The 23,441-nt window shown below is 51.4% G+C and overlaps 8 protein-coding genes and 1 non-coding gene across 9 annotated transcripts; 4 read left to right on the forward strand and 5 right to left on the reverse strand.

The window, feature by feature from the left end:
* Window positions 1-143: 143 nt before the first annotated feature.
* On the forward strand, window positions 144-1,664 carry BO94DRAFT_620225 (H(+)-transporting V1 sector ATPase subunit D; the record flags this gene model as incomplete). Its single annotated transcript, XM_025616916.1, has 8 exons — window positions 144-158; window positions 236-348; window positions 407-417; window positions 478-803; window positions 853-901; window positions 953-962; window positions 1,012-1,052; window positions 1,100-1,664. The coding sequence occupies 8 exons, from the start codon at window positions 144-146 to the stop codon at window positions 1,324-1,326; spliced, it is 792 nt and encodes a 263-aa protein (XP_025472616.1). The 3' UTR covers window positions 1,327-1,664.
* On the reverse strand, window positions 1,287-2,693 carry BO94DRAFT_530591 (U1A/U2B'/SNF family RNA-binding protein). The gene is made up of 5 exons (XM_025610707.1): window positions 2,563-2,693; window positions 2,451-2,457; window positions 2,081-2,387; window positions 1,565-1,995; window positions 1,287-1,434 (listed from the first exon to the last, which is right to left on the reverse strand). The coding sequence occupies exons 1-4, from the start codon at window positions 2,604-2,606 to the stop codon at window positions 1,595-1,597; spliced, it is 759 nt and encodes a 252-aa protein (XP_025472617.1). The 5' UTR covers window positions 2,607-2,693; the 3' UTR covers window positions 1,287-1,434; window positions 1,565-1,594.
* Window positions 2,694-2,832: 139 nt separating this feature from the next.
* Window positions 2,833-2,903, forward strand: BO94DRAFT_t37. The gene has a single exon. It is a non-coding gene; the product is annotated as a tRNA-Gly (tRNA).
* On the reverse strand, window positions 2,891-6,925 carry BO94DRAFT_482772 (tubulin-specific chaperone D). Its single transcript, XM_025608903.1, has 6 exons — window positions 6,722-6,925; window positions 4,128-6,636; window positions 3,802-4,081; window positions 3,419-3,754; window positions 3,205-3,370; window positions 2,891-3,158 (listed from the first exon to the last, which is right to left on the reverse strand). Exons 1-6 carry the CDS (start codon window positions 6,893-6,895, stop codon window positions 3,024-3,026), a joined length of 3,600 nt encoding a protein of 1,199 aa, XP_025472618.1. The 5' UTR covers window positions 6,896-6,925; the 3' UTR covers window positions 2,891-3,023.
* A 1,400-nt stretch (window positions 6,926-8,325) lies between these two features.
* Window positions 8,326-10,547, forward strand: BO94DRAFT_552680 (5'-methylthioadenosine/S-adenosylhomocysteine nucleosidase family protein; the record flags this gene model as incomplete). The annotated part of the gene is made up of 3 exons (XM_025613614.1): window positions 8,326-9,310; window positions 10,127-10,177; window positions 10,456-10,547. The coding sequence occupies 3 exons, from the start codon at window positions 8,326-8,328 to the stop codon at window positions 10,545-10,547; spliced, it is 1,128 nt and encodes a 375-aa protein (XP_025472619.1).
* A 2,994-nt stretch (window positions 10,548-13,541) lies between these two features.
* Window positions 13,542-15,908, reverse strand: BO94DRAFT_482777 (uncharacterized protein). Its single transcript, XM_025608904.1, has 3 exons — window positions 15,302-15,908; window positions 14,249-15,079; window positions 13,542-14,195 (listed from the first exon to the last, which is right to left on the reverse strand). The coding sequence occupies exons 1-3, from the start codon at window positions 15,879-15,881 to the stop codon at window positions 13,591-13,593; spliced, it is 2,016 nt and encodes a 671-aa protein (XP_025472620.1). The 5' UTR covers window positions 15,882-15,908; the 3' UTR covers window positions 13,542-13,590.
* A 621-nt stretch (window positions 15,909-16,529) lies between these two features.
* pkcA (protein kinase c) lies at window positions 16,530-20,336 on the reverse strand (the record flags this gene model as incomplete). Its single annotated transcript, XM_025613615.1, has 10 exons — window positions 16,530-16,591; window positions 16,644-17,049; window positions 17,109-17,310; window positions 17,363-17,888; window positions 17,958-18,371; window positions 18,449-18,844; window positions 18,903-19,040; window positions 19,127-19,483; window positions 19,565-19,831; window positions 19,913-20,336. 10 exons carry the CDS (start codon window positions 20,334-20,336, stop codon window positions 16,530-16,532), a joined length of 3,192 nt encoding a protein of 1,063 aa, XP_025472621.1.
* Window positions 20,223-21,476, forward strand: BO94DRAFT_138709 (uncharacterized protein). Its single transcript, XM_025605711.1, has 3 exons — window positions 20,223-20,758; window positions 20,810-21,138; window positions 21,265-21,476. Exons 1-2 carry the CDS (start codon window positions 20,391-20,393, stop codon window positions 20,985-20,987), a joined length of 546 nt encoding a protein of 181 aa, XP_025472622.1. The 5' UTR covers window positions 20,223-20,390; the 3' UTR covers window positions 20,988-21,138; window positions 21,265-21,476.
* Window positions 21,477-21,838: 362 nt separating this feature from the next.
* On the reverse strand, window positions 21,839-23,323 carry BO94DRAFT_454604 (putative MFS efflux transporter; the record flags this gene model as incomplete). Its single annotated transcript, XM_025607613.1, has 1 exon — window positions 21,839-23,323. One exon carries the CDS (start codon window positions 23,321-23,323, stop codon window positions 21,839-21,841), a length of 1,485 nt encoding a protein of 494 aa, XP_025472623.1.
* Between the last annotated feature and the right edge of the window lie 118 nt (window positions 23,324-23,441).

Raw genomic sequence — 23,441 nt, forward strand, 5'->3', positions numbered from 1 at the left:
CAGCAAGGCGGGCTCGGCTTGGCCCGAGCGCCCCATTATCGCGTATCGTCATCGCCTACTTCGCTGCGCCCTCTCGCTGCTGCTATCGTGGCCTCTGTTTGGAGTCGCCGTTTTTGTTTTTGGTTTCCCTACAGCTCTCCGTCATGTCGGGTGCCGTGGTACGTCCCTCTCCTTTTCTCATCTTTGTTCCCAGAATCCTTGCCGGACCTCCTCACTGACTCCCCTCTCTATACAGGGCCGTGAGGCCGTCTTCCCGACTCGCCAGTCGCTGGGGTTGATGAAGGGTAAACTAAAGGGTGCGGAGACTGGACACAGCTTGTTGAAGCGAAAGAGTGAAGCTCTGACCAAGTATGCATATTCCTGGAGCTTCAATTGAGCTGCCATCACTGACCCCCGCGATCTACAGGCGCTTCCGGGGTATGATAAGCCACCCTCCTGAATATCCCCGCCATCTCGGACACTGACACCGGATCCCAGAAATCACTCGCCGGATCGATGAAGCCAAGCAAAAGATGGGTCGGGTCATGCAGATCGCTGCGTTCTCCCTCGCTGAAGTCAGCTATGCCGTCGGAGGCGATATCGGCTACCAGATCCAGGAGTCCGCCAAGCAGGCCCGGTTCCGTGTGAGGGCCAAGCAGGAGAACGTCTCCGGTGTCTTGTTGCCCCATTTCGAGAGCTACACCGAGGAGGGTATCAATGACTTTGGCCTAACGGGTCTTGGAAAGGGTGGCATGCAGGTGCAGCGCTGTCGGGAGACGTACGCCCGGGCAGTGGAAACTCTGGTGGAACTTGCGAGTCTACAGGTGGGACTACATACCCTCGCGGCTAGACACAAGGCTGATACTGTTATAGACTGCATTCGTGATCCTAGACGAAGTCATCAAGGTGGTGAACCGCAGAGGTACGTGCGCCGTCGGAAATTAGTCCCCTGATCTAGCTAACTCGGTCACAGTCAACGCCATGTAAGATATTCAGCGCTCACCTAGCGAACTCAGCACTAACCCATCCCAGCGAGCACGTCATCATTCCCCGTACAGAGAACACCATCAAGTGTCAGTATGCCCTCCCCCGTTGTCTCCACCCGACTAACGCAATCCAGACATCAACTCGGAGCTCGACGAGCTCGACAGAGAAGAGTTCTACCGCCTCAAGAAGGTCTCCGGTAAGAAACAGCGCGACACTGCCGCCGCCGACGCAGAGATGCTGGCAGCGCGCCAGAAAAAAGAGGCGGCCATCAAGGAGGCGGGCGCTCCTGTGGAGGAAGAAGAGGCGCCTGAAGCTCCCGACGTGCTCGGGGAGCAAGAAGATGCCGACGTGATTTTCTAGGTGCTGATCTGTTTCGTTTCGTCCTGTAACTAGTACCTACACTTCTAGCCTGTAGCAGTTCTTCTCGTCATTCATATGCCCGATTCCACCCTACACGGCAGCTATTCCCTAGCCAGAGCGACAACGGTTACCGAACATATCAAACAATAAGTTCTTTCCAGATACCAACCATAAAGAACAAATCGAATAGAGAAAAAAGAGGATACGTAGACACGACAAAGAAAGGAATAATACCCACCCCCAACGCCAAACAACACACAACCCACAATCATTGTCTCTGGTAGGTAACGCGAATCGGCTTGGCCGCCTCGCCCATGGGCATCCCCGATGTCGCCTCCTTCGCACTGATCGCCCCGGACTCGTTCTCGTACTCGACGAACGCAATGCCCTTCCGCCCCGGCACCAACCGCACCTCCTGGAATCCTTCGAACCGTCCAAACACAGCCGTAAGACTCTCCTGGTCCACGGTATCCGGCAAGTCGCGCAAGAACAGAATCTTGTTGGGAGGCAGATACTCGTCGGGAATAACAGCCGCCGCAGCCCCACTGGTCGGTTTGAGACCAGCTCCCTTGGCCGTCTTCGCGGGACGACCTGGTTCCGTGGGCGCGCCGACTGGAGGACGCTTGAGCTTTTTCTGGGCTTCGAGGGCTTCGTGTGCTTGTTTGCGTTCTACACCACCAGCACCCAGCCAACATTAGCCTTTCCCATCATACACAACACAACAAAAAAAAACATAGGGAACAAGGGATCGTACCCTTCTCCGCCCCCCTCCTCCTCTTATGCGCCTCCAACTCATCCTCCCCACCTTCCCTCAAAACCGTCGCATCACTTCTCGTCTTCGCATAATCCAACACCATAGGTTTATCGAAGAGCTCGAAGCCATTGATTTCGTCGATGGCGCGGGCGGCCGACTCAACGCTATCGAAGACAATAAACGCCTGGCCTTTCGCTTTGAGGTTCGTTTTCGCGACGATTTCAATCACGGTTCCGTATTCGGAGAAGATCTCGTCCAGGGCTTCTTTTAGCTGGTCGACTTTGATGCGCTCTTCGAGGTTGCGGACCTTTTTGGTTGGGGGATTGGGTTAGATTGGGTTGGTTAGGGAGGGAGAGGGAGGTTGTGGTACGTAGACTCTGTGGAGGTGGGTTAGTTAGGATTAGGATTATGATTGAATGTTGCGACGCGGATGGGGGGGTGGGATTAGTGGGATGGAGATGGAGATGGAGGGTTTGACGTACGTGCAGTTCGGGGGAATGGTCGTAGGCGCTGTTACAGCCGCCATGGTTGCTGGAGTGTGGGCGTGGTGGGATTGGGATTCGACTGGATTGAATTGAGAGCTACCGGGACGGACCTATCTAGTAAGTAGGTGCTGGAGATATGTCGGGATTAGTCCCGGTGGATGGGCGCCGCTTTAGTGGGTGAGCTTGGGGTCAGGTGATTTGCTGATCGCTGTCAAATATTTGTTGTAGTCCATAATATTATTAATATCAGCAGTTCATATAACAACAGCATCATTGGTCTAGTGGTAGAATTCATCGTTGCCATCGATGAGGCCCGTGTTCGATTCACGGATGATGCACAGCAATTTCTTTTTTTTGTTTTGGTGTTAATGTTTGGCTCCTCTGATATTTTGACACTTCTTCATCTTTTTTTAAATATTTTTGATGGGAGGTATCGAGTCTATCTAGAAGTGACGCTGCTATTTACACTTCAATGTCTCCCTCAACTTATCTACTTGCTCTTTCAGTTGTTTCGTCGGCTTGCTCCAATCTTCAAGCTTGACTGCATCCACCTCGGTTTCCATGAATAGATACTCGGCCACAGTGTTGCGAACCTTTTCATCGTCAGCATGGTCCCTAGTAAGACCAGGTCAGACTTACTCTAGGGAACGGGTGCAAGAGCATCGCCGTCATCTTCTTAAGCACATCCGTATGCAGCTGTTCTATCCTTGATAGAGGCGCATATGTGCGCACGGCAGCTTCGAGCCGTGCGATATTTGACGATTTGAAGTGCGCTTTTTGAACGAGAACGAATAACCTCCGTAGACTGGGGGTGTTAGTGTACCTTGTAAGTTCTAGAGAGAGGGAAGTCTACCTTGGGACCGACTCGTCGGGAATGGAACAGATAAAGCCGTCCAATAAGAAAGCTAACAGCTCTAGCACGGGGATCGCATATCGGTCATCCTGCAAATTCTCGCCCAATATCGTCGTTAAGTCCGTGATGATAGCCATTGCTGCAGTCTGCTGCCCTGTCTCTTGGATACTCTGCACCAAGGCGGAGCGCGAAGACCGGATCAGTCCCTCGCTGCCGGCAACAGCAGAGGTTGCGAAGCCTTGGAACAGAGGTTGTCGTAGCCAATCAATGTCCTGCAAATGAAGCAGCTGTAGCAGATACTCCACCGTAGATACGTGGCTGAAGTGCTCATATTTTCTGATGTAGTCAGTATCCATGCCCCCACGATTCAATGGAATTCGCACCTTGTTAACGGCGGGAAGCCCTGAGCTGTCTCCCAAAATCCCTGAAGGCAGGTCCAAGCCTGCACACGTACTTTGTCAAGCTTTTCTGCTGCAAGTCGGCAGAGACATCCGACAATTTCCTGAACCCTAGGTGCTTGATTGGCAGCTGACCGTCTTTCCAGGGCCGTCTGAGCGGCTTGAATCGCTTCAAGCCGGATCAACGATCCGATATCTCCACGCCTGTCAGTTGTATAGTCATTCAAGAAACGAATGAGATGATCTACAATATCATCGGTCACATCTGCGAATATCAGTTGCTGTCGAACTGTCATCAGAAACAAACATACCTATGTAAGGCAGAACGCCGGTAGCCAAGCTCTTGACAGCGGCTACTCTTTTCTCGATTAGTTCCTCCTTTTCTGCACACTGTATGATGCTATCTATAATGGCCTTTCCAAGAAAGTTGTCCGGCTCGATTCGTCTAAAGACAGTTCCCAGGGCAGTAATCTGACCGCGACCCGTTGGCAGGTTCCAAGTTGTATGGATGTGTGAAAACCACCCCAGGATCATCTGGTCCTGTTCCACAGGTGGCAATAGAGGAAGTAGCTCTGATACTGCATTGGAGGAGCTCTCGATGGAAATGTCTTCGCCCCGTGAAATGCAAAGCGAAAGTGTTTCGCGAGCTTTGTCAAGCAAATCCGCCGATGGGTGAGGAATCCGCGGGTCGTGTGCCAAAGTAACCGAGTGAGCAAGAGAATAGATCAGGCGTGAAGAGGCTTCTGCCGTCAATTCTGGGCGGAAAGTTTGAAGCGTGAGATCGTCTTTAGTAGGTCCAATTGGAGAGCCAAATATCTCCCAGACTTCGGCAACTTGACTCAGAATATTCGTTGCTTCCGATTTATTGTCATCATCCCTCACACGTTGGCTGTTGAACGCATCAATCGTGGCAGTAATGGCCAAAAGACAACCATGCCTCGTCTCCACATCACTGCGTGGAATGCTAGACAATCTGCTCAGTAGGCGCTGAAAAACTTGTTGCATGGTCTTGTAAGACTGATGCGTGCTCAAGGCTCCGATCGCTTTGGCTGCATGTCTGCGAGACTCTGCATCAGGGGAGCCAATACCGCGCCAGTGCATCAATGACTCGATAAGGGGGCTCCAGTAGTGGTGGCTGAGATCGGCTGTTGCTTTGGCGACGTCAATCATCGCTCGCGAACGCCGAGCAACCGCATGGTAGTCCACAACCTGTACGAGCGATATACCCTCGGCAATTGTATTTGGGTGACGTCCGATTAACTCTTGCAGTGCTGCAGAAGCTCCCCTCCGAATGTTGCCGGAAGGGTCAACGCACGCGGCGCACACCAGCTCGATGGCGAGCATTTGCAGTGTATTTTCCTCCTCGCCTAGTGCCGTGGCCGTACTGGTCGTCTGCGGTTTCAAGGCAAGCAGTTCCTGGGTGGTGTACTTGCGGGACAAGGCCCAGATTCCGAAACACGAGGCATCACGCACACCGGTTCCGACAGAACTTCCAGTAGATGACCGCTGTTCGAAGCCAAGACCCGAGATGAGCGGTTGAAGTACATCGCCAAGTCGATGTGTAGGGGGGGCACGACGAAACAGGAGATGGCTAAGCGTCAGGATCAGTCCCTGCCATCTTTGAGCGTCAACTGCGCTCAAGTTTCGTTTTAATGTATGAATCCCGATTTTCCGTGCCTCCAGCGGTGTCACAATGGCGCCGTCCCGCTTTTCATACAGAATGTTCTCCTCCAAAGAGCCGGTGACAGCCTCAATGACCTCTGCAGCCATGTCCGGGTCCAATTTCAGGGTGATGATACTCAGAGCCTTGCTAGCCGCGAAGCGCACGGGAGTATCCTTATCCGCAAGAGCTACGAGGAAGTGATCTATGGCATCCTCCAATATGGTGGAAACCTGATCGTCTGAGATCGCATTACTTCCCCTCTCACTAAGCGACAAGGCCATAACGGTTACCGCACGCAGGATCTTGATGATAGTCTTCCGTGCCAAGGCCGACGAGTTGATAACATCGGAGACCCCTGAATTTCCCTGAACAACCCGCAAGGTCTGTTCAAAAACAGGAGTCACCAGCGGCGCAAAGTCCTCCACTTGACCCGAAGCCCCCAAACGAGCGATGAAAGACAGCACACCAATACAAGTGTAGACAGATGGGGGCTCCGCGCTACCAGTAGGTTGAACAGCCGAGAATGCCCAGTCCGTCAAATTGGTCAAAAGCCCCAGTGCCTGCATATCGCGCCGAAGCACAAGTCGTGCCAGGAGAACGGTGGCAGCTTCGCGCTCCTTTCCGGAGACGTTTACGTAGTTCAATGCCACAGAAAGAAGCGATTTTGTGACCGTGGGTGTCTGAGCGGGGAATCCTTTCAGTTGTCCTAGGTTGTCATACGGAATCGGGATATCGTCCGATGACATCGAAGCCAGATCAAAGGGAGCAAGCAACAAGTGTGAGATCCAGATCAGCATCACATAGCGCTCTTCCCAAACTAAGCGCGGAGGAATGTTCCCAATACCTAGTTCGGGTTCATCTTGGGCAATAGCGTCCCATTCAATGAAAGCCCGTAGCAGCGGGTCAAGATACTTCGGTTCATTGTTCAAGAACCTGCTAATGACTTTGACGCCGCGGACCTTGCAGAAGGTGTAGAGTAGTCTGCAGATGGCTCTCGGGAGAGGATACGCTGTCTGCTGTCGCTGTGAACCAGCAGCCTTGGCCGCGTACTGATCGCGATGCTTGAGCAAGTATGCCAGAAATGCATCAACTAAAGGGGGCAGAAGTGTTGACAAATGGGGGTCCAGCAGCTGTGGCCACTCTTGAAATGGCTCCAACTGTTGATATGGTCAGCAGGTCCAATGTGCCTCCTCATATGCGATAGAGCAAATCAGGGGGGAGTGGTTTGAAAGGCTTGCTTACCAGGCCTACGAGTCTCTCCGTTTTTGCGGCTGGGGTCCATCGCCGTGGAATGCGAGTATTTCCTTGCTCGGGTTGGGATTTCCAGAGCAGCGATGGTAGTTTCGCGGAGAACTCTTGGACAAGATCGCCAGAGGCGCGCTGAAGCTTGACCTCTCTGTCCTCAGCTGCGTCCATGACGGATTGCCAACTAAACACAGCGAAGTGTCGAATACGTTGAGGTTTGGAAGTTGATCGATTCAATCGATTCAAGGCTGCGGGGATGCTAAGGTGGCTTAGTCAGCGTATACACACCACCCTTTGAGGGACAATGCCATCATATACATGTTGGATAATACTATATAGAAATCCGTGCTAATATAGAAAATAGATGTGTATGGTATGCTCATCAGTCAATGGCTTTTTTTGGCTATTCTAACTTCGAAAGTTTGATCGGTAGTAGTGATAGTATATATTCTTAATCGGCTTGTGTAGTTCGGTAAGGAATTTCAATTGACAAAAAAGATACTAGTAAGTATACTAGAAACGCAGCTACTATACTAGACAAGCAGAGGAACTAATGACGCAGACTTTGTTCCTAGCAGTAGTGGCAGATGTCATACAAACTCATCAGTTCAAAGCTCCTAAGCACTGATGTACACTTCTACCCCCGTCTCTATTTCACCCCGAAGACAACCATAGCATAAAACCCAACGGATCTCTGGCGAACACTTCATCCCAGGCCGGAGTCATAGCCACTTATCATCAAAACTGCTTATCGGTTCTCCTGGCGCCTGTAGCCGGAGGCGGAGCCGGATTCGGGTCTTTGGGCTTATAGAAGGCCGTCACTTCTTTGCGGCGCGGGTTTGGAGGCGGAGGAGGCGGAGGCGGAGCTGGACGGCGGCTCCCTTTTTCTTTGCCCCCCCGGGCATTGACACTCTTACTGCTTTCTCTCAATCTGGGCGACCCAAACAATCAGGATGAACGGAAGGAGTCAGTCACGTACTGGTCCGGCATGCTATTGTGGTAGCAACAATCGGAAGGTAGAGATCAACCGCTGCAGTTGTAACAAGGGCAACGCGGAGGAGTGGGCTTTATAGAGAGGGAACACTTCGCTGAGCACGCCTTGCCTGGAACGCAAGTCTCATAAATCTCTCAAGGTCTGGTGATCTCAAGGACAGATCCTTTGATGTGACTACACCCCAAGCCTTGCCCATCCTGTCCGCTGTTGCAGAAAGCTGACACCCACCAACACGAAACTAGATGAGGAATCAATATACGGACGGCCGAGATTTCCGCCCCAGGGACGCAAATGCCGTCAGTCAGCAGATGTCATAGCCTCGTCTGCCGCGAGAAAAGGTCTGCTAGTGAGTAGTGGCGCGAGGACTTGCATATGCTCAGCGGATTCCTCGAGTTTCATTGGCAAGAGCTGACCTCGGGATGCGCTCAGGCAGACTTGCTCCTTGGCACTGGTTCGCCTCATTGAAGAGGACAAGAAACTGCCAAAATGAGGCTGGCACGAGGTTGTAGCATGTAAGTTGGGGGATGGGCTGTTGTCGGCCAGCTTGAGAAATCATCTAGATGATACTTTAATCACCTAATCCGAACTGGTTGACTCACCACTTCAGATGAGCCCATCCGCGCGATACTCTCATGGCGATTATACAGTTGGGTGGATATCCGCCCTCCCACTTGAAATGGCTGCAGCGGAGGCGACGCTGGATGAAATGCACCAGGCTTTGCCAAACCCTCCACACGACAAAAATGCCTATACACTGGGCGAGATCGCGGGCCATAAGATCGTGATAGCCTGCTTGCCAAGTGGGCAATATGGGACGACGTCAGCCGCGGTGGCGGCACAGCAGATGTTGTCAACTTTCCCCTGTCTTCGTTTCGGACTTTTAGTCGGGATCGCCGGAGGCATTCCGAGCAAAACAGTAGATATCCGGCTGGGCGATGTGGTGGTCAGTACGCCAACAGCGACTTATGCAGGAGTCGTGCAATACGACTACGGAAAGACCTACCCAGGGCACTTTGAGAGAACGGGGATGCTTAACAGGCCACCCGAACTCCTGTTGACAGCAGTTTCCAAATTACGTTCCAGGATTTTAAGGGAGGGAAGCGTGCTCCAGGAGACCATCTCACACATGGTCGAGAGAAACCCCCACATGGGCAAGGATTTTGGGTTTGGGGGGTGGCAGGATCAGTTGTTCAATGCACACTACCCCCATCTGGAATCAGAGTCGACCTGTGAGAAATGCGATAGGTCTCAACTGGTGTCCCGGAAGCATCGCCCAAGTGATGGCCCTAAGATTCACTATGGGCTTATTGCTTCAGCAAATCAGGTGATGAAGGATGCAGTTGCTCGAGACAGGCTTGGACGCGAACTGGGAGCCTATTGCGTGGAAATGGAAGCGGCTGGCTTAATGAACCACTTTCCATGTCTGGTTGTCCGAGGCATTTGCGACTATGCAGATTCCCATAAGAATAAAGAATGGCAAGGCTACGCTGCGGCTGCAGCTGCGGCGTATGCAAAGGAGCTGTTTACCGTGATTTCCAGGGAGGAAACACTGAAAATGCACCATGCTGACTTCCAGGATTCCAAATTGACTAGTATGGGGGAACCACATCCCAACGTCGCAATTGTCAGTGAAGGGCAAAAGGTAGATTCATCAGTATCTCGAAAAAGCACGCGACAACTGGTTCGTCAGCCCAGCCCCATCCGCCATTCACAGCCCTTCAATTCATCTTCCCGGCTACCATCATGCGATCCCAATTGCGGTTGTTTCTGCCACAGAATGAAATCCCGCAAAACTTGGAGGACTTTTTGCCTTTTAGAGAAGTGGGTTGGAAAAATTCACATTGTCACCTCCACTTCTCCAAGCACGTCCTATTGCCAATATCCTTGTCGTAATGATGGAAAATGCACGGTTGAGATTCGCTATGCGGGTCCAGATTGGTTTTGGCAGGCTACCGTACACGCCCTACTCACGAGATCCCCGCTGGGGCGTCCTTCATTTGGGCTCGCTTTGAGGCGACGAGTGGGATACTGGGAAGAATACAGCATCACCCGTCTGGTCGATGAGCGTGATATAGTAACGATTCAAACCCTGCTGGGTCAAGGAAAGATCTTCATTGATGACCTGGAGCCAAAGTACGGTGTCACAGCACTTCAACGAGCAATCCAGTTGCAGGATATTGATCTTATAGAGTTTCTAATCCAACAAGGCGCAGACCCCGACATCCCTGATGATATGGGCACGTCTGCGCGGGACGAGGCCACATTCTCCTCCCTCGCATGCAGCAACAGTGAGCTTTACTGGGAGTGGCACCAAAATCGGCTTCAAAGCATCATCTCGATTGGCTCGCATCTCGATGAATGGAACCTCTCCTATCTCCATGAGGTCATTCTGAAAACCCACAGTACAGACCTCTCGGACGCTCTTCGCGATAGAACGATTTGCTCGCAGCTGGAGAGCCGTGATCGACAAGGACGGACCCCTCTGCATTGGGCGGCCATTCGTGCTGACGCGGATTCTGTCCGACTCCTGATCCATGCAGGGGCCAATGTCAACGCCCTCGACAGCTACCATAAGACACCTCTCCACTTTGCATCCGAGACATCCAGCTTCGAATGCTTCGAACTTCTTCTCAAAGCAAAGTCATGTCCAACTTCCCGCACCCTCATTGGAGAGGAGCCCATCCATAAGGTGTGCAAAACCCAGGAGGATCCGATCTTTCTCCTAAGGCTGTTGGAGTTCGGCGCAGATGTGAACTCGCCCGCAGATGGAACCAGTGGAATTACTCCAGTGACGGCGGCAATTACTGGTGGTCGGCCAGCTGTTCTTGAAGAGCTCATCAGACAAAACGCGGATCTATTGATGGCTGATGGAGAGGGCGACATAGCCTTATTTGAAGCTGTTATGTGCGAGTCGAGCGAATGCTTACAGGTACTCCTAGAACATTCAACGTCTGACAGCACGCTGCATGCCAATAAGCGAGGCATGAACGTTCTACACCTGGCAGCGCTGTATGGAAGTGTGGAGATATTGGAAATTCTCGCAAATGCAGATCTCCATGGTCTGGATCCAGACGCAAAGGACAGTGAGGGTTACACAGCACAGGATCGAATCCCTGCTAGTGCTGGTGACGATTTGCGGCAAGCTTTTGACGCAGTTCTTGTGAATCTTCGCAGGGTGGGCGATTCTGATCAGGGTGAACAAGATGAATACTTTGATTGTCTGACTGATGAATCATGAAGAAATATATATCAGCTCGCATTAATTCTGTATGCAATTTCCCTTTATTTCCCTTACCAGCCCTTTATATTCACTAAATCATACAATACCCCTTAGAGAAGGAAAACTGTCACTTGCCACAGCCAGGTAGTAAATATCATTCCAGTTACTGTCTGATCCAGTGAAGCCACTCGACAAGGCTTATTTAAAGACCCAATTCCCCGGACAATCTACAACCTAAACCCTCTCGCCCAGAAGAGGCATCATGGTCCGATACTTACCACTTTCTTCATAACTTTCAATTCTACCTATCTTGATATCAAACCGAGATATCTAATGAAAAGATCCCATATCTCCTCCCGCACCAATACGCAACACTGTAATGCATGGATATATTATCGTGCATACCAAATGTTTCGACCATAGAGGGAACTTAAGATCGACCTGCGTACCCAAGGGGCCGTTTGACCAGCTGTTCACCAAAGAACAACCCTACCTTCCGATCTCCAGGAGCTATTACATCCCTTGGGAAACCCATTAACCACGTTTTCGTCTTCGTTGCGGTACCTCTCCCCTGGCCTGATAAATGGCCTACCAGAGGGTCAATCAAGTACATTCTGTGCTGATGGAGAGGGAAAATATTCGAATCGAGGAAATTCAACGAGAAGATGGACCTAGCAGTACGAAGTTTATACTGTGATTGGTACATGCCTCAACTATCTGCAAAGTTGGATGAGCTCCACGCAACGAAAAGCAGCATCTGTTGGATGCGTATGGGAAGACTGAGACAGAACAGTTCGAGCATTAGCAGAATTCCCTCCCTATGTTGTGGGCTCTTCTGATATTAATCAGGGACCAGAACGCAAAATATGTGTGCAATGATGCATATCAGCCTCAGACTAATATGTTACAGCACGCAACTCCAGTGAAAAGCAGGGAACAGAACCCGGAGACAAAAACGCTGGAAACACCATCAAGTTTAACCAGCTGAGTGTGAAAGACACAAACCAGGAACTGAAGTACATTTAAAAAGGGGTGCCAGAAGATAAACTGTTTAAAGGACAGTTTGGGTCCACAATCGGGACAAAACTGTGACTTTGTTATATCACCACAACCACCACCATAATACAGTGTCTAGTTAAGAAGCTTTGGAACCACTTTTTCAATCGTGGTTATCAAGCCATATATATGTATGAATCCGGAGCTCTGAACTCGTCTAACATATACCTCGCTGAATGCAATCCGCAGAAAGCGCTGCCTGGCTTGATAACAACGATACGTACAGTGGCTATCTCCAATGATCAATAACTCAAGGCCGGCTTCTAGACCATGGAAACCATAGCTACAGCACATACAGCCCACCGAAGAGTCAATCATGCTGGCCGAGGCATTTCAGCAATAAATGGATGGACTACTGCCTCGAATTCCAGCACGAAAATAACGAAGAAGCATGCCGGAAGCTGTATATTGCCAGTGTCGAATCCCCCAAGCTGCTCTTCATATGGACCAACACTAAACTTCGACTTTGGCAGCCTGTTGCGATCCACGCGATCTATCAATTCCGCCCTTATAAGTTTCCTCTGCTCCGGCGTCATCTTGAATATCGTCAACATCCTCGGTTATTCTTATCGGCTCATACTAGCCAAGTGATGATACAAATTAATCCATGGGTACTGTAGGGGCGGTTGCCCATTTCGGGTAGGAGACGCGCCTGCCTGTTCCGGAGACCGATGGTCCCCTAGGGGATCAGCCCGTTCCCCAACTTTCCTTCGTCATTCATCACTTCATCAACTCTAGTATCTAGCTACACAATACTACCATCGATTTCATCAAATTCGTCGTTAGTTACGGACGTTAGAACCCACAGCACTAACCTAGGCCTACTGAATACTGATGACTTGGAAGATCATACAGAATACCTCTAATAATAATAATGATACATTTCAGAGCGCGCAGTTAGATAAGATTCGCTATGTGGAAGAGATAGTCCATAACTAACTTATATTAACATGTTTATAGGAACGATCAGTTCAGCACTTAGATAAGAAAAGAATCCTGTCTGAAGAAAAGTATATCAATAAGAAAGATCTTATAAATATGTTGAACATGAGAGACATCCTCATATTAGACAGTGTAAAAGTATGTAAAACCGAAGAATCCCTCTGTAAGGAGATTATATAACTATAAAGACAAGTTACCGAGTAACAGACATATATCCAGGTTTTAAAAGGAAACATCACGGATGATATAGAGCAGAAGCAGCATCATGGATCTTGTAGAGGATGCATAGGCTGTCATTGGTGAGTGGCTTATGTTGTTGACTTGGGATATTATCTTCAGTTCGGGGTCGGTTCTGCTTTGTCCTTGGGTTTTGGTGGGTACTGTTGCTGGTTTTGGCCGGGTTTGGGTTACTTGAAGGGGGTGGGGCTTGGATGGACATAGAATGAGGGTTGGTGTGGGTTGGAATATATCAATTATTGAGTAATGAAGAATGACATCTATCAGAATCAAGCAAAACCATACCAAACACGCCAGAATATTTCAATAAGCTAAGCATAAATCATAATTCATATCGCGTAACTCTACAAAACGGTAACTATACAAAAGCCCAATGATAAAAGCCCAGCAATCAATGTCGAATGATCAAGATCAATATCAAAGATCAATGTCCGAAGCGGACGGACTACGCTCATGATCATACCCCCGTTTCCCCTCCTGCGCGAGCGACAGCATCGTCCGACAGACAGACACCACCGTAATCGCAATCGCAAGCGAATTCCACACATCCTGGCCACGTTCAGACAAGTCAAATTGGCCCATGAATCGGCCCTGCACTTCACCGTCTCCAATTTCCTGGGGATCAGTGCTGTGGGTCAAGATGGCGACAATGGGCCCGCAGATGGTGAACCCTATAAGAAGGGGGAACTTGGCGGGAGTGGGCTGTTGCTCGTGTTCGCTCGACTCCGATTTCAAGTGAGCGTCGGTTGTCACGCCTAGGGCTTCGTGGTGGCGACGGACAAGATTGCGGAGTTTGCGGTTCATGTTATGGACGGCTTTCAGGGTGGATTCGCCTTTTTTCTGGTCATATATCACATGTACAGGAACCGCACCTTTAGCGGTATGTAGATTGGCATCGAATAAAGCCCAGCGGATATAGTTCTTGATCGCTTGCTTGATCAAGGGCTCGGCTCGTTGGCGGAGAATCTCGCAGTCACGCACACGACCACCGACGGCGAACAGGTTCGACAAGGCTTTGGTTGCTACATGCTTTATCAGTAACATCCAATGGAAATAAATTGTCAAGATAACTCACCATATGAGTTGGAGCTTCGCGTGACATCAATAATCGGCGTGCTATTCGGCTCAGCGCCCCGAGGATACAAAGATTCAGGTAGCGTCGGAAAGTCATGTCGCCAGATTTTTGGAAGGACAGGCTCAAAGCCGCGCATGGCAAGTCGGAAAAACAGATCCTTCTCTTCAGAATTGTATAGACCCTCCGGCACGTTGATTGCGCTGGCCCAGCGTTTGGCCCTTTCTACAGAAAAGTCAAAGACAATCCCCGTCGTCTCATTGTGACGAATTGGACGATCCTGATATTCTTCTTCATCGTCCTCCAAGTGGGACGACGCTGCGTGCTTGCTATCACTCGTTCCCTCCCGGCTTCCCTGCAGTATAGGAGAGATAGCTTTTTCGGGGATATACTCCGCATTGTCGCCTGTCTGGGGCTTGACCGGGGCGCGGTAGCGACGAGTAGGTGAAGACAAATCCCGAACATTGTTTGTAGTCTTTGTTAGGAGAGACTCGGGTGTTGGATATGATGCATGGGATGTTATCTTTGCGTCCTCAGACTGCGAATCAGGCTCTTCCACCTTCACAGGATCGGTTTCTCTAGACGGGGTGATGGGGAGTATCGGCTTCTTTGCCTTCTCGGGTGTCCGCAGAGGAGCTTTTTGTGCGGCGGTATTTTTAAGCACATTCCTTCTCTTATAAGTCCTGCCTGAGGGTGCAGTCGCTATGTCGCTCTGGCTGTCATCGCCATCTTTGTCCTCCCCCGGAACGTAGGCAGCGTCCACATCCCTTTTCCTCTTTGCAGGCTTCTTAGCAGCAATGTCAATGAGCTCAGTGGGGTCGACCTCGTTCGCATCTGGAGCAGGGTCATCATACTCTTCATTGCCGGGGACGTAGGTAGCATCCGTATTCATTCTCTTCTTCCTCGCCTTCGCAGCAGCGTCATTACGCTCAGTCGGGTCGATGGCCTTTGCATCAGGAGCCAAGTCGTTGTCCTCATCTTCTTCTAGGGTGTAGGCAGCATCAAGATCCTTTTTCCTCTTCTTGGCCTTCTTAGAAGCACCACCATCCAGTTCACCAGGAACAACCTTCTCATTCGAGGCATCATCCTCGTCTTCCTCACTTCCAGGCATATAATTAACATCCAAATTCCGCTTCCTCTTCTTACTCTTCCTAGCATCATCAATATTTAGTTCCCTCGGATCGACTTCATCCGCACCAGACACAAATTCCTCATCCTCCTCTTCCTGCTTGATGTCTTCCTGTAGAATATAATCCGAATCCGGAGCTGACACGCTGCTAGCAAGGGAACTTCCCGGGGACCGGGATCCGACACCGGGACTGCTCATCCGTGATCCCCTCGGCGAAGATATCAAAGAAGCGAGTCGCTGGCGGAAGCTCTGTCCGGAACGCTTTTTGAAACCGGATGACACTTTCTTGACGATTCCGCTTCGAACCAAGCGACGACGAGAAGGCGATGGTGGCGATGGAGTAGAGTCGCTTGAGAGGGTGTCGAAATCTGAGGAAGAAATCTCCAGAAGGTTTGTGTTAGATGTAGAAGGGGGGTTATGAGAGGGATGTTGAGGAGGTGAGAGAGATAGATCAGAGAGACTCTGAGAAGATGACATGATGTCTTTGTTTGAAGAGAAATCGCGCATCTGCAGAGGTGAGGGCTCTTTGGGGGAAGCGTGGTTGGGATGCAGGGAAGGGGAGGACAAAGAGGAAGTAACGGGAGGAGAGGTGCAACCAGGAGCAGCACACAATGGCCGGTTTGTGAATGAAGGGGATCCTAACACATCAGGCACTCGGTGAGATGGAACAAAGAGTGGCTTTGTGCCTGCCTTCAGACCTCTATCAGCTGCACACAGGATTGGATCTATTGAGTAAATTGTGCAATCTGATGCTGGCCGATCTACATTCTATTCTATCCCGATGCATTCATCCAGTCGTCAGTTCCGCGTCTTCCATTCAATCATACAGCATGAAACAGTGAGTTGAGAGAAACGCTGAAGCAGAATTACATTCCAGGAACGGGAAATCGCCCGCAAAGAAAAGGAATTAAAAACAGCCTAAGATGCTGAAGACATATAAGAGAAAATACTCCCCGTTCAACCGCTCCTCCAGCTGCATTCACAAAAGTCATCGTAGCGCTTACACCAGCTCTCAAAACTCTCATGGGTATGTGGGAATCTTTCCAGCGCAAAAGTGCCGAGCAACCGGCAACATCAAGAAGTTCGAGAAACAGATCGTGCCAAGCTTGACATCAGGTAAACGAGCAATCAACGCAAAGATAAGGGAACAGTCGCTCATGCGAAGTCGGCGGTGTACGAGAAGCCGCGGAACTCCTCTTGCATCGCCTGGGAGAGAACTGCACAAGGTGTTAGCAGTTGAATCGCCCAAAGAAAAGGACTGGTTCTTACCGGACTGCACGGGCGTCAGGACCGGAGTCACGCTGGTGAACTCCTGGTCAAAGTTGCTGGTATCGGTAGGGCTGCTGATGCTTGGCATGAAAGGCGGGGGAACGCGCTTATGATAAATATCATCCCAGTTGATGTTGCGGAAGAAGGCATGGGACATGACTTCCTGCGCATCCGTGGGGCCCGAACCAAGACGCAGTTCCGGCTCACGCGTCAGCAGCTTCTGGAGGATAGAGACCGAATCTCGGGGCATGTGGATGGGATACAGCGGCTCATCCGCGAGAATGGCATCGTAGATTTCATCTTCATCTTCACCGCGGAACGGAGACTGCTGCAAAAGCATCTGATAGATCAGTACCCCGAAGGCCCACCAGTCAACGGCCCGGCCGTATCTCTTATCCAGGAGAATCTTTTGCAGATGTTAGTAATGCATTCGGTTCGGATAAACATGCCACGCTTGACACTCACCTCGGGCGCCATGAATTCCGGAGTACCACAGAACGTGCTCGTCGTAGCTCCGTACCACATGTTCTCCTTGCAAAGACCGTAATCAGCAACCTTGATATGGCCGTCCAGGGTCAGCATGATGTTGTCGAGCTTCAAATCACGGTAAATGACACCGTTCTCATGGAAATACTTGAGGGCTAGAAGAACCTCCGCGGCGTAGAACCTATAAGGGTCAGTATCCCGCGCTTTCGATGGACAAATCCGTGACTACTTACTGGGCCCGCTTGAGACCAAATTGGCCGCGCTGAATGTGCAACATCAGATCACCACCGCTGATGTACTCCATGACGAAGTAAACACGAGTTTCGGTCTGGAAACAAGCGTGAAGATTGAGTAAAAAGGGGTGGCGCTCTTTGTTCGCGATCATGAATACTCGCTTCTCGGACTTGGTGCTTTCGACTTCATCATTCTCAATGATGAACTCCTTCTTCAAGACCTTGATTGCGTAAAGCTTCTTGGCGCTCTTGGTTTCCGCCAACATGACCTTTCCGAAGTTACCCTTGCCCAGAACCGCCAGGAAATTGAAGTGATCCAATCCAATCCGGACCTTCGCCTGTTGCTGAGGAACCTCGGCCGGCTTCTGTGGAACCATCTGCATAGGATCCTGTGTAGGTACACCATACGTGGGCGGAGGTGCGTGCTGGATTTGAGGCGGGATACCTTGCGGGGCATTGGCGTATGGTTCGTACGCTTTCGGGTCGTAGGTGGCCAGCGGCGGTGGCATGGGGCGACTCTGCTCGACTGTACATTTTTAGGTTAACCCTTTACTCACGGTAGAACAATACTGGAGGTGAAAACAGTGGAACCTACCTGGCGTCTGCTGTGGTGGGGTCATTCCTGTCGCCGCAGCGGCAGCGGCGACCGCAGCGTTCGACGACGACGTTCTCGGGGGCATTGGCTGCCTGGCAGCAGCTGTCGGGGACTGCGGAGGTGGATAGGAGTTGTTGGCCGCGCTCACAGCTTCAGCGGAAGGCTGTCGCGGGGGTGCTCCATATGGGCTCTCGCCAGGACGCTGTGGGTAGGACATGGCTGGGTTGTCCTGAGAGCCCCGAGAGGCACCACTGGGTCGAAGCGTGGGGCCACTGAGACCAGAGCTGACGGACGCAGTCTTGTGGTGCTTGGTGCGAATCAGGGTTTCCAAGATTTGGTTGGCTGCCTCCATGGACATACCACAGAAATCAGGCACCAGATGAGTACAGTGCGCGTGGCAGGTAAGACCACACTCTGCACAAGGTAAGTCAGTATACACCATCGCAGTAAGTTCAGTAGGACGTGGGAAAAGGTTAAGAAAGGGCACATACCGCTGCATCGCTTTGCATTCTTCCGCCCAAAGGGAAGCAAATACCCACAGTGGCAACACCAGTTGGCGGAGATATTGGAGAAACCTTCGAAACGATGCGGGATACGGTGGTTGATCTTTTCCTCGTCGGGATCGGTCTCATAGTTCGCCTTGCTGATACACTTGGTCACCACCTTAGGGTAGCACTTCTTATGGCAAGTGTACTTGCAGTCGGCGCACTGCATCCCGGCAGCGTATTTGAGGAAGTCGCCGCAGAGGGCACAACGCATGATGTTGTAGAACTGCTGAGTGATAAACTTGTGGCCCTGCTTCTCGTGGACCTCCTCCTTCTTCTGCCGAACTGCACCCTGGCGGTTGAGACCGATGTCGAACGGCCGTCGGTCCTTCAGCTGCTTGGCTACAGACTGTGTCAGTCCAACGGAGGTGCAACTCTCGAGCAATGTCCTGAAACCTACCGAAACTCATTGAGAGATAAATCCGACCCACTGGTTCCAGCGCGAACCACGAATCGATCATCACCTGGCCCCCGGCAGACGCGCCACCAGTAGCATCACCGTAAGCTTGACCCGAGCCCCCAGCAGGGCCCCCGGGTCCTGGCGGGTGAGACGAGCCCGGCCCCCAGCGGTATCTGGTCGTCCAGATGCGCCTCCATGCTCCATCTTGTCGGCAGATACCCAACCCGATGCGTTGAACTCGCTCTCGATCTTTTTACGACGCATCTCTTCAGCGATATCCGAGATGCGCACCCAGAGCATACCAATTGGAGTAGGCCGGTCTCCGGCTTTGTCATATACCGTAAGCTCAATCTCATTTGCTTTATCAATGTCGATGGTGAATGTTTCGTCCTGCCACCTGTCGATCCGCGTCGCTTTTGTCCTGGCCTTGATGGTATCCTCCACCTTAAGCACTATGAACGTTTCGGGGCCTCGGGAAAATCTCGAGCTAGTAGCATGGTCTACGTCCTTGACGGCATGGATCCGGAATGTCAAGAGCCCGGTGAGGGGCTTTCGCAGGTTGGGTGTGCTTAAGCTTTCATCTACGCGGAGGAGACATTAGCACTCGGAGGGCATGGGGAAGCGAAGAAGTGGGGGACGACCTCAATGCCAGTGATACATACCATCAGGGGTATCCGTCGATTCAATGTCGACGTGAAGATCTTCATAACGTTTGAGGGCCTGCTTGAGCAACTGGATCTTCTGGTTACTCTCAATTCGCCGACCTTCGGCGTCCGTCCGGCTCTTCCTATCCCCCTCATCCTGATATAGGCGAACCATCTTCTCAATACCGGCCTTGTACTGCTTCTCCACGCTCAGCTTGAATTCGAGCTGTGACAGCATGAGCTGGATCTTGGGTCCGAGGTAAGAAGTATCATATTTGATCAAGTCTGGAGAGGGACAAGGTCAGTTTGGGAGATCTACCGCTACCGCGAGGTGATTTGACTCGAGCGGCCAGATGGGAGACGTACCCAGCTTCGTGTAATTGGGCCGGGCCTTGGGCACGGGAGCGAAAGGCCGGGGGTCTGCGTATGGGGCCCCTGACGGCATGGAACCAGATCCTCCGTGCGGGTACGGCCCGGAGCCATCGCCGTACTCGTCGTTCCCACCATATCCCTGGGGATAGTCCTTCTGAGGGGTCATGGGACCAGCCTCAGGGTTGGGCGGGAGACGCTTATCGGTGGGGGAACCTCCTCCATCGCGACGGAGCTGCAGCTCCCGCATCTTCTCCTCCAGGTAAGCAATGTTCTTCCGGCCATCGCGGATGTTCGCATCGACTCGCTGCTGCACCATGGGATTATCGGTCGACTGTCGCATGTTCGACGCAGCGGTGATAAGGGCCTTTTCCCGCTCGATCTTGCGGTAGACCGAGGCGATGAGATCGTCCCCGTCCATGGTGAGGTGTCCGCGGACGATGGAAACCGAAGGGAAATTGGAGGAACTCGAGCAATGCGACCTAAGGGTGGAAATGAAGGTGGTGGGGTGAGAAGAAGGGGGAAAAAAAGGAGGGAAGAGGAAGAGGGGGGGAGGGGAGGTGGTGGTGGCCGACGATCGGGAGATAGGATGTTGTTGTGGTGGTGGTGGTGTGGAGGTGCAGAAGGAAGAAACAGCAACAGCAGCAATAGCAGGTGTCGCGGGGCTCTTGTTGACAGTTGCAGGGGGACAGGGAGGGGAATCCGATCGATCGCAACGGGATGTCAGGTCAGTCAGTCAATAATGCTTAAGCCACTCGGAAAACGTGAGACAAAATGGCCCGTGGCGATGACGGCTCAGACCCTCGTGTTGGTTGCTGGCAACCCAACTGTGGCTCAGGCAGTGCAAGTTTCCCCCGGAAAGAACTGGAGATTCGGCTGATAGGTAGACAAAAGGGAAAGAAAAAAACCGAGAGAAGGAAAGAAGATGAGGGAGTGTGAAAGCCCGTGTTGCTTATTCTTCCTTCTTCTTCGTTCCTTACCGCCCGGCATCAAGCCCTTTCTCTCCTTCAGGCAAGCAGTCACCGGCCGGAATGCGCATCAGCCACACTCCGTTTCCCCCAAATGGATCTGATCCATCATCGGCCAATTCACGGCCGGTAATGATGCAATGTTCAACTTCACTCGGACTGGATCCGGACAGGGTCTTCTACCACTGGCTCTGGTGGAATCCGTTTCAGCTTTCACCGGGACTTGTCAGTGACAAGCCCAGGGGCACAATCAGGGTAGGCCCACACACTTTTCACCACTTTGGATCATGCAAGATAAACTACCATTAACCTATGACGCGGTTTCCCTGTCTCTTTTTCCCTGTCTCTTTCAGCCCGCTACAGTCTCCTGATATCTACTAGTAGATAAACACTATTTGGTTTTCTCCCAAACCTTGGGCCCACTTTTCGACCTCACTTTTTGACCTCAATAAACAAACAACCCGACTAAGGAGACTCGACAAAAGACCCTGAAGTTTATTTCAGGGTTACTGAGATTCCCCAAGTTTGTGTGCCATTCCACTCCCTCTAGCTTGGCGACCCAGATCGATCCCTTTGCCCACAGTCACAGCCACTTTGAAATGACGTCGCTGAGATGAGGGGCCTGCTGGAAGATATCACCCCTTGCTTCAACGCACTTCTCTAAGTCCACATCTGTGTGTTCGATGGTCATGTGCCTCCGATCTACCCGTCAATGACTGCTTCGCAGGCACGTAATGCTATTGGGTGGAGCATGCACCGGAGACAGAGACAAAGGCCCGCGCAAAATCGAGAGGCAAAGACAAGAGCATTTCGCACCATAAAAGAGGAAAAGGAAAATCTCCCGAATTGAAACAGACTGACATGAACCAGAAAAATGGATAAATTTACGATGAACTTTTAGCATTAAGCGCTGCGCTGGATGACAAATGCGAGTACACCTTGCAGCAATGCAGGTCTATTCAGATCTCTTCGAGATATGGGGAAGAGACAGCCACCCTACAAGCATCACACCGTACAATCCGATGCATATCGGATGTAAAACATATGTCCCCACATTTTGTGCCAGCAAGCCAGTGAAGAATGGCGACACAGCGCCCCCACTGCTTCCCATTGCACTGATAATGCTCATACTGGACGTCTGCATTGAGCGCGGCAGGAGCTTGCTGAACACTGCGGTGGCGCAAGGATACACAGGTCCCAACAGCAGACCCACTATGGCGACAGCCACGGCATCCCCGATGATATTTGGAATGAGCCAGGTCATGAGTTGAAAGGCCATTGACCCGAGCACCAGTAAAACGACTGAAAGTTTCTCGCCGATAAGGTGGGCTGGATGGGAAAGTAGGAACCGTCCAACGGTAATGCCAGCCCAAAACCCTGCACTGACATAACCAACACGCGAGGGATCTCCGCGCCGATAACTGGTCAGAAATGATACAACCCAGCCGGAGATTGACACTTCCGCTCCTTGGTATGCGAAGATAAACAGGGCACCGAGTAGAGTGGATCGATCTTTCAAGGCTTGCTTAAGGTGTGTTCTGCCTGATGGGTTTGGGCCATGCGTCTGGCGAGAAGCGGTGCGGTGGAGAGCAAGCGACTGTACAGGAAAATCCTTCTCATATTTCCGGAATGACCAAGCGGCAAACGCCAGGTTGACTAGCGACATGGCCAGATTTATGCTGTAGAGGTATGACCATCGGATGCCATGGGATGCCAAAGCAGTCGCTACAAGCGGTCCTATAGTCCCGCCAATTCCGTAGGCACCACCAAGGCCCCCTAACGCTGCAGTGCTATTCACAAGATTCGCGCAAAAGACGTTGTTTAGGGCCAGGTTGATGGCTATGCCCAAGCCCAAGAGGAAGAAACTGGCCACGACTCCAGGGAACGGCGGCTTGCAAATGATGATCACATAGCCAGCCGCCAACAGACTCATAGAAAATGAATAAGTCTTTGAACGGCCAAGTCTCATTTCCAGGGCATGAGTCAACGGTGCAGCAAGAATAAAACCCAGCGCATTTGTCACGAAAATCAGCGACACGATAGCATAACCAATATCGTAGTCCGCTTCCATGTAAGGGATTAGGGCTCCCGGGGCGCTGTCATTCAGGCCATTGGCAAAGTTCATGAAGCAAGCACTCAACAGCCGCCATTTAGTTTGTGGTGGACTATACAAAGCAGGAATTGAGTCCATGGCTTCTTCCCCAAGCGAAGTGGGAAGATCCTCTATTTCGCCGGGCGTCACAGGCATCTGCATATCAGGAACTGGGTGAGGGGAGATATCATCAGTCGGCTGGCTGCGTCCTTGCTGGAGATCATCGAGCTCATGGTTTGAGGGGGCATGGGTAATCCCTTGCTGATCCTTGCGCAGAACCGGTGCAGGGCTTGTGATCGGAGGCTGGCTCTGAACATCGACTAGAGCACCTAAGGTTAGGAACGACATTGGGAAGGAGACTGCTCAATGAGAAGTGGCTATGTTTGTTGTTATATGATATAGGGAAAGGCTCTGGGAGAACCACATTTCTAAGGATGTCTGGGACCTGAGACTCTGGATACCCCCA

The sequence above is a fragment of the Aspergillus sclerotioniger genome, assembly GCF_003184525.1.
Source record: "Aspergillus sclerotioniger CBS 115572 chromosome Unknown BO94scaffold_2, whole genome shotgun sequence".
In the NCBI taxonomy this organism is placed as follows: domain Eukaryota; kingdom Fungi; phylum Ascomycota; class Eurotiomycetes; order Eurotiales; family Aspergillaceae; genus Aspergillus; species Aspergillus sclerotioniger.